At 40.4% G+C, this 12,742-nt stretch overlaps 1 protein-coding gene across 2 annotated transcripts in view; it reads right to left on the reverse strand.

Annotated features, from left to right (window-relative positions):
* Positions 1-12,742, reverse strand: part of dcc (DCC netrin 1 receptor) — a 204,102-nt gene that overhangs the window by 51,202 nt on the left and 140,158 nt on the right. Inside the window, exons 15-18 of one of the 2 annotated variants that reach the window (XM_046375461.1) lie at positions 11,477-11,671; positions 9,812-9,907; positions 3,058-3,296; positions 1,049-1,187 (exon numbers count right to left, since the gene is read on the reverse strand). In XM_046375461.1, the coding sequence (XP_046231417.1) occupies positions 1,049-1,187; positions 3,058-3,296; positions 9,812-9,907; positions 11,477-11,671 (669 nt within the window). The remainder of the gene's footprint in view (positions 1-1,048; positions 1,188-3,057; positions 3,297-9,811; positions 9,908-11,476; positions 11,672-12,742) is intronic. The other variant, XM_046375460.1, reaches the window with a different exon arrangement.

Raw genomic sequence — 12,742 nt, forward strand, 5'->3', positions numbered from 1 at the left:
CTTGGAGTTGCTCGCCTGTCTTGTCACAAGTATTTAATTGCTCAGATGACCCTGTGCTGACACTGTAATAAATCTCTTTGACTTTTTTGAATCTTTGAGAATTCTTTCTTGACCTGACTGACATGAGCTGCTTTATTCATGCTCTGATGGGGTCATTCATCAGCTCTTTGGATTCTCATCATATTCACGTGGGTGTAAACCTTGGCCTTTGCAACCTGAAATATCTTCCTATTATTAGAAGAATGGAAGAAGAAAAAACATTTTATTGGCAGTATATATATATTTACATACACTGAATTTGTGCTTTGCATTTAACACATCCTTAGTTGAACACACATGCAACACCCGGCAAATTACATGCAGTGAAACACACACACAGGAGCAGTGGGCTGCATCGAGCGGCGAAAATTGGGGTTTAAGTGCCTTGCTCAAGGGCACATCAGCCGGTGAATGGCTAATGGGGGAGAGCATTTCTCGAATGAATCACTCCACCACACCCAAATGGTTCCTGCCCATCCAGTATTGGAATCGAACCGGTGACCCTCCGATCACAAGTCGCATCTCCAACCTCTAGGCCACGGCTGGCCTCGTGCTGATATGATATGCTCAATATCAGTACCTTTTGTCAGTTCTCCTTCACCCCAATCTCTTCCTTATCTTTCCTTAACTTTGGTACTGTTGACTTAATAAAATGTTCTTACATGTTAATGTTAACATAAGTACATATAAAGTCATATGTTAGAGGGGGATGTCTTCTACAGCAGAACTGACTGCTGTTTTTCCAGACCTTTCAATTGCATCTTACTTTCTTCCTCAGCAGATGCAATTTGCTCGATTGTCATGGAAATTTCTCTAAATTAACAGAAATTATGACAAGAATCCCAGTGGTACTCAGGACTTGGTAGACCCTAAAACCCTGAGAGGAAGACTGTAGTGGTGTAGAATGTTGTATGTGACAGCTGTGGGAAACTTTTACAGTAGGGTCAAGGCTGGGGCCTGTGTCACAAGGACAGAAATACAAACAAGAGTGTGTCTCTCACAGACCTACCTGCTTCATACGTTGTAGCATGTGCTGTCATGCTCCAGGTGCTGGACTTGCGACCTTTGGTTACCATGACAGCAAACTCGTACATAGTGTTTGGTTTGAGGCCGGTGACAGTGTGGCTGAGTGCCGTGGTGTCTGCAGACTGGACACACAAAGACGTACAGATTTTAAAACTGAAGTAAAAGATGTTTGTCAAGACAAAAGAGCTGCTGTTACAGTATAAAACAAATAGAGTATGGATGTTTTTGCCATCTTAGGCAAGAACATAAAACTTAAGACACAATGAAATAAATAATGCCTCAGTTTAAGTGAGAAAGTGTCTGTCCTCCTAGCATTCATTTCCTGTGGACACAATCATTCTGTCCACGTGTTTGTGCTTCTTTTTTCTCTCGGACTTCAGCATCAGTGAATATTAAACTACAGCAGCTGCACAAATTCTGTTTTTTTTCTGTTTTTACTTTAAGACCAGACTTTTTTGTTTGTCCTTGTGGCAGCAAGAAAATGCCTTATTTTCAGAGTCTGAAGAGGAAGAAAAGATCTCTCTCTCTCGCTGTCATCCCCAGACTGTGTGTTATTAAGGTGAGCTGACTGTCTGCCCTTGTATAGATTTACTATTTCCAGTGTTTTTGAAGCAGACTTCAGAGTATTGTCAAAGTTTTATCTTCATTTTTTCTGAAGTTCAGAGTTTCATTGGAAGAGAATAAGTCTCACCCGATGAACAGGAGAAAATGACAAGATCAGTGAAAGTTTTTATCTTATTATGAGCAAACAAAATGATTCCATGTTATGCTTTTCCTGCTGCACTGCCAAACAATCTAACCTGTTTCTCTCAGTTTAGAATAATAAAAGGAGTTCTTGATTAAAGAGAGCTTTTCAAAAAGAAAAAAAAAAACAAAACACATTTCTCCAATATGTTTTATGTTGAGATCGCTATAATTATGGTTTGCAAAACTCCGTTCTCTCTCCTCTCAGCTCTGTGCTCTATTTAATAACTGCTTGAGGTGGCAGGTATGATGTTTGATCCCTTTCAGCTGATTACCAAACAGCAGTAGGCTGTGGAGTTGCTCTGGTAACAATTCTTGTTCTGAAAAAGTATTAATGAAGTGAACTTAAAATGCTGTTTATGCAACAATTTATGCATATGACTGTAGACAAACTATAATTTCACCTTCATTAACAGCTTGTAAATGCTCAGCTTAAAATAGAGACAGAGGAAGGGCAAAGTAATTGTTATTTGAGTCATAAATGAGTCTCAAGTTTTACAAAATCTCAAGTCAAGTCATTCCACTTAAGACCAAAGTAAAATCTAAGTAAAATTGGTAAGTAGATAAGTCCTATGCTATATACAAATATAAAACAGGTAATAGCCAAGTCAAGTAAAATTTCAATGCAGGTAATTCTCAAGTCATGTCCAAATCTTAAACTATGTAGTGAAAATCAAGACATTATATGAAAGTTATTTGTAAGTTCCAAGTCTAGTCTCAAGCGACAACAGGCAACTCCTGAGTTAAGTACAGAGTCAAGACAGGTAATGCCAAAGTCAAGTACCAAGACAACACAAGTACATCTATTCAATTTAATTCAATTCAATTCAGTTTATTTATATAGTGCCAGTTCACAAGAAAATTTGTCTCATGACACTTTCCAATTTGAGCAGGTCTAGACCAAACTCTTTAATTAAACTGTAATACAGAGAGCCCAACATTCCCCCTTGAGCAAGCACTTGGCGACAGTGGCAAGGAAAAACTGCCTTTTAGAAGGCAGAAACCTCGGAGCAGACCCCGGCTCAAGATGGGCGGCCATCTGCCTTGACCGGTTGAATTTCATATCAACTGGAGGATAAAGAGAGGTCTGGATGAAGTCATGAGTCACTGGCTTTACAGTCAAAGTCTTTTCTGATATAGAGATTCATGATTTTGAGTCTGACTCATATCCAAATCATATCTACATGTCTAAACAAAGAAGTGGCGCAGACCAGATGCACATTAACATCATGGAACCCCTGTGATTACCTTGTACTTTCCACTGGTAGAGTAGCTGGTCTTCCACTTCACAGAGTAGTACCGGACTTCTGACGCCTTCTGGTTCTTGGTCATGGAGTTGTCAGCCCAGGAGACTCGGACCGAGTCTGAGGACAGGGCCACAGCCTGGACCCCCACTGGGGGAATCATGGGAGTACTGGTGTCTGGCATGGGAGTGGGGTATTTATCAAAGAGGTGGAAGAGGTCATCCTCAGATGGGTCTATGGGGTCTGAGGGGGCCGTTACCGGTAACCCGAGGTGTTTGGGAATAATTAATTAAATCATACAGAGTAATGAATGTATGACAATGAGGATTTATATATGGAACAGGAGTGACACAAGCATGTATTCCAATTAATTTAGGTTTGTTACATGTTTATATATGCACAGGGGTAAAAACATGATGATGATGATGATGAGAATGATCATAATGATAATAAGAGGAAGAAACAATAAATACACAGAAGTGACATGGAAGTGACATGCAGGAGGCAGCCATATTTGTTACAGAGGTAAGAAGGAAAGGAGGATTGGATGAATGAGGAAGTGAAAAACAGGAGAGAAACGAGGAGAGAAAAAAGACAAAGAGTAAGAAGACAGTGAGAGACAAAAGGTGTCACTCTAAACAGAAGTGGAGCTTCAGATCCACAGATGAGTAAGGCTTTAAGGACAAAACACAGCAGACTGGCACAAGCTCAAACACAACATCTCAAAAAACCTACACATTTTTGAGTTTTAGAAGTTTTCAGTTAACGTTAACAGTATGACAGCTGTTAGATGCTGTGAAAGCAACTGCAGGATAGACAGTGACAGTGTTCACACACTGTTGACTTCTATCTGAACAAGCCTGTATCTGTGGATCTGTGCCTCCAGCCAATCAGAGAACATATGCTGCCTTCATGTGCTTTCAGAAAGACATGAGACGTCAGTGGATTTAAAGAACACAAAAAAGAAAAATAAAACATAACTTTTTTTGACCTTATTAGGATAGATTTGAACATTTTGTTAAACTACTTTACTGTGAATAGAAATAAATAAATAAAACACATTTTCTTAACTTCTAAAAGCTGCTATGGTTTCTGACATGCAGCATCTGCATGCCTCAGAGAACGCAGAAATGTCACTTCTGAAACAGGAAGTTAAGGCTGGGGGAACACGTGAAGGCAGCAGAACATGAAACTAACAGATGCTAACAGAAAGCTAGAATGAGCAGAGAGTCAGGGACGAATAAAATATAAAAGTCACTCTGCTGATTCCAGCTCTGTGGCCTCTGATCTACTGATAGTCAAACCTACAGGAAGCAGAAATACAGTAAGTGACACAGATAGTTTAAAATAAGTACACAACAGTTTTGAACTTAACAGTGCTGTTTTCTGGTTTACTGCGAAGCCACTGTCACGAACTTCAACTGAATTTTTAGTTAGCCGCATTTATTAAACAACAGCCTGCAGGGCAGCTAGTGATGAGGATGTCTAAGGCAGCGAAATCCCGAAATCACAACAGTAGAATAGAATCTTACAGCGAATAACAAAATGTTTAAATACTAAATAAAAAAAGATGTAAATAAATTATATAAAGGCAAAAACTTTAAATTAGATGTTGCTCCAGTTTCTTGTGTACAGATGGAGAACTGCAAAATTCAAAGTTCAGAGCCTTCTTATGGTTTCCTGAAGTACCCTCTACAGCTGTTTTCTGATTCTATCTTATATTATCACACACACACACACACACACACAGTGACCTCTAAATAACATGGTTCAGAAAATCTGAATCAAATGTTGTTTCCACACCCACCAGACCTTTTGTTGCTGATGATGACTTTGATCTGACTTTTAACTCCCTTTGGTGTGATTTGCTGTTGGAAAATGAGCTGCGGTTTTTGTTTCTGATTCTGATAATTAAAAGCACTCGAACATTAAACATACTGCGTTCTTGACTCTCAGCGTGATCGCATGTGAAGGCAGCATCAGTTCTGCGACATGAAGCAGACTCAACCAGTCGAGTCTGCAGTGTAAACGAGACCACTGAGAATCAGCTCTGACATCTAATGTGCTGCTGTTGAAGAGAGATGTACAGCTGCAGGGGACAACACAGACAGAGAGACTGATGTGTGAGAGAGAGAGAGAGAGGAAGAGAGAGAGAGAGAGAGAGAGAGAGAGGGAGAGAGAGAGAGACTGATGAAAGGGCTGTTTGGAACTGTGAGGCGAGCTGCAGCAGGCGGTGTTGTGGTTAAACTGGTCGTCCAGCATCACAATAAAGCTCCAGTAAGGACAGCATACTGATGAGGACAGAGGACACGCCTCCTCCTTCACTGCACTCGTCCCTCTACTCTGTTGTCCCTCCATCCCTCCTTTCTTTACTATCTGCATTCCATTTCTGCCTGCTCACTTCTCTGTCTTCTTTTTGCACATTTTTCTGCACTCATTCTTTCGTCTCGTCTCCATCCTGTCCTGTACATATCCCTCTTTCCCTCCTTCTTTTCTTACTCCTCCCACTTAACTTCCTTGATCCCTTCCTCCTTTCTTCCTCTGACCTTCCATCTCCTCCCTTTCTTCTCTCTTTCTTTCATTCTACTTTCAAGTGCCTTTCCCATCCTTTTCCTTATCCCTCACACTTCCTCTCTGCCTCAACCCCCCCATGCTATTATACCGCTCTTATCCGTCCCCCAATCTCTCTTGCTCCATCCTCTCTGTCTCTCTGCGGCCCTTCAGTCGTTGATTAAATTGCGGCATGGCGGTTGGTTGAGGATCAGTTCTGTGTCTGCAGTGTGTGGGTGGCGAGGCGAGGACGAGGCAGTATATTAACGGGGATCCCGCCGTTAACGAGCCGTCTTTTAAAGCTCTCGTAAAAAAACTCTCCAGCAGTCTGTCACCATAAAGCGACAGAGAATTCAGCTTGTCCCTGTGTGATGTGCGTGCGTGTGTGTGTGTGTGGATGTACAAGATCTGTTTGTGTGTGTGTGTGCTTGTCAGTCACTGTCGATGACCTTGTCAAAACAATAATGGTTTTAGTTTCTGTCTCAGCCCTCAGGGTCTCAGCTTATCAACTCCTGACTATCACACTACAAGTCCTTGTTAGACTGTGTGTGTCTAGTCAACAATGTGTTTACAAGTCTCTACAGAACTCGAGTTGTACCAATCTACCAATCTTTACAGGAGCGCAGATGTGTTTACATATCTTTACCGATCTGTAGATGTCTTTGCAAATCTCTCCAAACCTCAGCCTTGTCTACATGTATGTAAGTCTATAGAGCGACAGAGGTTTTAACATATCCCTACATAACTCCAGATGTGTTTATGTAGCTCTCATTCGTGCAGTTCTCCAGATATGTTTACTCATCTCTATGGAAATCCACATGTGTTCATGTACGTCCAGTAGGCTCGAGATGTGTTCGCACTAGTCTACATATCTCCCTAAAACTCTTTATGTGTCTGTGTTGCTCTAGTGATGACTCTCAACTACTCGACCATGGCTAACTGACCCGAGATGCAGAGATGTCATCTTATCTGATCACCCACCCACTTGCCTCCACCCCTTCCGCCCACTCCTGCCAATGCAAGCGAAGAAGGCCAAAGGATGAGGAACTGAGTTTCTCACATTTGAACCTCAAAGTCTATCAGCACTGAAAACCTTTTTGTCCCTTCCAAGCACAGAATTCCTTGGAGGATTTCGCTGCTGTCAGCCACAAAAAAATGAAAAAGAAAAAAACTCACCGTCATCAATTATACCAAGACAGATTAGTTGTGAATATACCCAAACTAATCACTGAATAGTGAGTTTAACTGAACGTGATATCAAAATAAACATGTTTGAGTTTCACACTTCTCTCCTGTCCATATATGCAATCATAAAGCACATTTTTCTTTCTCTCTGTCTGTATGTCAGTCTGTCTCTCTTTCAGTGTTGTTGCTGGTTCTTACCATAGACAGTACACACATATCAAATCTAAAACACTTAGCTAATTAGAAACTACCTAAGTAGAATTAAATAACTGATTATATTGCTGAATATTGTTTATTTGTTCTGTTTTAGATTTTTAGAGATGTACATTTATTTTACGTTACACAACCAGTGGTTTACTTATGATACACTTTAATCATCTCAAAAGCACTTCCTTTCCATTTTTCTTGGATTGCCAGTTATCTGTCTTTTCAATGATATTTTGCTCAGTGGGCCATGAATCTCTCCAGATCATTAAAGAAATCTGTGTGTCTCTTTACCAACAAGGCACCACAAAATAAGTGGCTTTTATTCTGAAGGAAATCATGAGTGCTTTTCTGATGTGAGGCGCCCATCGGTCGTTTAAAAAATAAACTTTTGTGGAGTTGATATCATACATCCCTCAGTGTGAAGACTGAAAGTTACATGAAGTGTCAAGTAAAGACCAATATTTTCTTTTTAAGTCTCTTAAGACATGACCTCAGACATGCCAATATGTGTATGCGTTTCTATCTCTGTCTATATTTCCATCTCTGAATAAATCTCTGTGGCTACTGAATCCAGTGACCCAAAGTATTTTACTTTTCACTTTCTTCTACATCCCACGCCTCTCCCTCTGTCTCCTCCTCTCTATTCTCTCCTTGCTCATTTCTTTTCTCTCAATGCCATCATTTATTTCTCTTTTTCTGCGTCCCACTTTTTTCCACGAGCTTTCATTAAAGTCCATCACATATCTGTCTCAATCTTTCCCCCCTTCTCCTGCTGTTTCTCTCTCTAGGCTCCATACATGACCTTCATCTTCTCTCTTTTCCTGTTCTTTCTCATCATGCTTTCCTTCTTCTTTTAAAGAAATCTCAATCAAAGACAACAGGAGTTCAAAAAATCTTACATATAAGCATCTTGTAGCATCTTGAGCTGTGACTATCATCACATCACGACTGTCAAAAAAACAGAGAAATGTTGCATTTCATATGAGTAATAAAGGATTTATGTCAGCTGCAGGCTGAGCAGAGGAGGGCCGGCTGTTTAATTCATAAGATGAAACTTGGCTGGATGTGTTGGATGTGTTTCATTTATCTCACTTCTACAGCCCACAGTCTGCATGAAAAGCTAATGAGTCTTTTTCTCCTTCACACACACACACACACTTGCACAATCAGAAACAGTAGCCTCATGGCAATGGGTGTAAACCACACACCAAAAATAAATACACCCACAGAAAATCTTTTATCCTGAAACCAAACTACAAGAACTACTTTTTAAAGTGCTCACAAATATCAAGTCAAAAAACCCACATCACGTTCCCAAAAACAAGGCATCCATATTTAGAAAACTAGCTACTTCTGCTGCTACGTTTGTTAATACTGTTAATACTGTGAACAGACTCATGGAGAGCCTGTCCACTTCCTATTAATGCCACTGTACCAAAACTGGCTGCAGTTCACCTAGAGGGCACTCGTGAGGCAGTCCCCAATGAAGGGGAGTGAATGGAGCTAAACGGCTAAAATAATTATTTACACCTGCTCCAAGACAAAAAAGTTCAAATTAAATTTTAGTTTTTGAAAATATAATCTGAATTATATATCAGAATTGAAATGGAAAAAAAAAGTATCTGTTCATTTTTCTTACAGGGGAAACAGCTTTGCCCATAAGGAGCTAGCATTCTGCTAATTCTATGCTGGTTTTGGTTGGTTAAGGATTTACAACTGTTTGTGACAGGACACGCTTCACTGATGGTCTTTAGAAGTTTTGACGTGAACATAAGCACAGTAATACAGTTTCAGTTTTTGTAGTCCTGATGTATTTTTCTAACGATATGTACAGCAGAGATTAGAAGCGTGGTTAAAACAAAACAAAAACTTATTACGTGTTTGATTGATCTGTAAAACCAAAATGGCAAATGCCGTAAACTGATGTTTGACACCGCAAATACTTACATAAAGGTATTTCACCACAACAAAGCTGTTAAAATCAAATCTAATGGAACTACATCTATTGTCTCTGCCGCTTATATCAAACAACATAATGAAAACTGGCCGTAATTTTTTTTAGCCCACAAAAATTACATGTTAGGGCTACAACTCCATAGCCCCCATTCATTCTGGACTACCTCACCAGCGTCCCTGACATAGCCGGAAGTTCTGAGAGCTGGAGTTCTCCTCCTATCAGAAATTTTCTGCTGATACTACTGTTACTTAATACTGCTAATGCTACTAACCTACAGGCTGCTAATACCATTACCACCACCTCTACAGCTATTGTGATTACTGCTGCTATTGCCACTGTTATTTCTAGTACTACTGGTAATACTACCAAACAATTTCAACAACAATAAAACTCAACCATTCCACTAACTGACAAAAAACACTGTTAGCATTAGTAGCTAAAGCTAATGTGTTGGTACCTTAATGCTACTGCTATCGCTGCAAGTGATCAGGTACACCTCTCACTACTGCTTATAGCACTAATACAGCTACTGCTAATACAACTACTACTGCTACAACTGCTACTGGTTTCCCACCTAGTTCTTCTCCTCCTATTGTTAATGCTATTGCTCCACAACGTACATCTGATGATAACGCTATTAGAATCACTATTCATATTGTTATTGCTCTTGGTGCTTATTTTACAGATGTCACTACTAATAAAAGTATTATGGTCACATCACCATCACACCCACAGGAGTCACAGTACATTGCACTCACATTTTTTCAGGTTTTCAGAACTGACACAAGCATCATGTTCTGAACTGATATGAAAGACGTTATTATATCAGTAGGTGTCAGTTACTTGTGCGTGATTATACCTGTCAGAGACCGTGTGACCGCACTCTCATACAGAGGGACTCCCTCGCCAGCATTATTGAAAGCCTTCAGGGAAATCACATAGTGCGAGCTCGGCTCTGAGTGAGAGAAAGAGACAGAGAGAGAGAGAGAAGGCGAGACAGACAGAGAGCGATGCATAAAGAGTCAGTTTAAAGGACATCCGGCAAATAGTACTTTACCATTTAAGATGGAACTGTTGAGGTAATTTGCTTCAAAGACATACATTTATGTTTGTTAAGAAAGTTTACTCCAGTTTTGCTTTGACTTTACTTTGAATACCAACATAATCTCTTCATTAGCTGTCTGGAGTGTCTCGTGTTGACTGGTTACATACACTGAAATAATAATGTCCCTCCAAAAAATGACCACCAGTCAGGCAATATATTCTGGTAAATGAGAGTTGTTTACAGGATGTGATGCTGTTTAGTCAGTCCTGGCCTGTCTTCATCACGTGAAGACACGATGACTGTAGACACATGAACTGATTGTGATGCAGCGTCTTGTCTGTCCGCAACTTGTGGCTCTTGATGTGATGATGCTGCATGTTCTTTTCATGTTGTGTCAAACCTTCACATCAGTTAAACAAACACGTCTGCTCTGCTCCCCAGATGCCTCACCATATGAATTAATGATCACTATGAATTATAAATGCCGCGTACATATGTGCACTCGCTCCCATGTGTGCATGCAACACCAAGGCAGGATTTTATTTTTTCATTACTCTTCCATTATGAGACCTGAGATGGGAATTTTCATCCGCATATAAAAATTCGCCCAATTTGTTATTGTCTTCTTTGGCATGCAAATTGCTTGTTGCAGTCACTGGGGAGGATGTTTTCTCTTTTTCAACCTTTCACAATTAGATTTCCACCTCAAGCAGCTTTCTTATTAAATTCGTTCAAATTATTGATCGTAATTAAATGGGGAATTCTTCATCATAATGGAATAATGCAACAAGGGAGCCTTGTGCCAATATCGGCACTTTGTCAGAGGAGCAGCTGGATTTATGTCAGATGAAAATATTAAGTGTTGATAAGTACATTGGCGAGACTGGCATGAAAGAGGACCTAAGAAAAATGTGATGGAAATATACAGTATATCTGATTAATCTTCTGCTCATTCCTCCCTCTGCAGCTGTTTCTGGCTCTGACATCATTACTTTGGAGGTGCCTGACACCACTACCACATTGCTCTTTAGCAAGACACTGCACATATACAGATCATTTTAAATTTTCATATCACAGTGCTGACCTAATGGGGCACAAACAATCCACTAAAATAAGTCAAAGACATTGCACATAATTTCAACTCAATTGCAGAGTTCCTAAAACTGAGACCGGAACCTGGTCTACTCCTGTGCCCTGAGACCCTTGTAAAGGGGAAGTTTATTTTCCTCATATACAGAAAGATCTCATGCATTTACTTCTCCAACAAAATGTAATAACTACATAGCCATTACAGTATCAAACAGTATATTTACAGGTCTATAATTTCTATTAACATTTTCTTGGAAACATCCATGGGAACAGCTGTGTAATTTAGTACTAACCATAGAATAGTACGTCTATTTTTGCTTGAATTTAACTATTACTGAGCTCTTAAGGCCAACAGAACACACCACTGAAAGACTGGAAGCACAGTTTCACCTAGGTTTTCGATGGAGTAGTATCGCTGCTTGCTATCCACTCGGACCGTCTCGGCATAGGGGCTTCCCACTCCGTAGCCAATGATGTATCCGCGAACTAAGATGTTTGGGCTGAGGGGTGGAGTCCAGGACATGATGATGCTGTTAGGCAGTGGCCTGACATGCAGAGAGCTTGGCTGGTCAGGCACCTGACTCTCTGCAAAATCACAAACAATGAAAGGTCAGCCCACAGAAGAAGACAACAGCAGCAGAGCGATTGCGGACTTCAGTATTTCTGCGGCCTTAGCTACGATCCCCCACCTCCAGTTCGAAAGCTAACCCTGTTAGCAGCAGCAGTTGTGGGTACTTAGGGCAATTGGGCTAACAGATGCTAACCCTGTTAGCTGTGTATTAAATTCTAATCAGCCCTGACACTTTGTGTTATTCCTTAGCATCAGATTAGATCAGATTAGCGTGGTCTCGGTCCTCGGGGGGGAGACGCCTCATATCACTTTATTGAGTGATAATCCATTGAAATGAGATTTGCGTCTCCCTCTGTCCCGGCCTGGAAACAAAGTTAGCATGGATGTTTGTATGTTGTTTTTTTTTTTCTTCAAATCTCAGCAGCTTCCTGCTGACCAGGACATTGTCCTCCTCAGCTCAGCCTGAGGTCAGCTTTTCTAATCATCCTGTTGGAAATTATTAGGTGACCAAACCAAAAGAGCTGCCAGTCCATCTGTTGTTGTTTTTTTCTCTTTCTATTCATTTCTTTCCTTTGCTTTCTTTTTCACTTTCTTCAGAGAATAATGTTCACTTTCTTCACCTTTGAAGAATTTATTTTGGCGACCTTGTTATTTATTTATTAGTTTATATTGTTTTTCTTTCTTATGTATAGCATATGGGACTATGACTTCAGTTTTGGTACACAATCTTGTGCTGCATAATGACAATAGAATTAATCTTGAATCTTGAAAAAACAGCATTTCCCTTCTCCAGGCAATCATTTGCTGACCTGACCTTTTGGTTTTGTTGATGTTTGTTTCATCATAACTTTTACAAATCTATCTTCCCACTAATGGAATATCATTAGATATGCAGCAGTCAAGTCATGTAACCTTCAGTTTGGGAGCCAAATCATGGTGATATCAATCCGTCCTATCCCAGCTGACTGCAGGCGAGAGGCGGGGTACACCCTGGACTGGCCGCCAGTCTTGACACACAAAGACAAACAACCACACACACACACACACTCACACGAAGGCACAATGTAGAGTAGCCAGTTAACCTA

Source organism: Scatophagus argus, chromosome 20, assembly GCF_020382885.2.
Source record: "Scatophagus argus isolate fScaArg1 chromosome 20, fScaArg1.pri, whole genome shotgun sequence".
Taxonomy (NCBI): domain Eukaryota; kingdom Metazoa; phylum Chordata; class Actinopteri; family Scatophagidae; genus Scatophagus; species Scatophagus argus.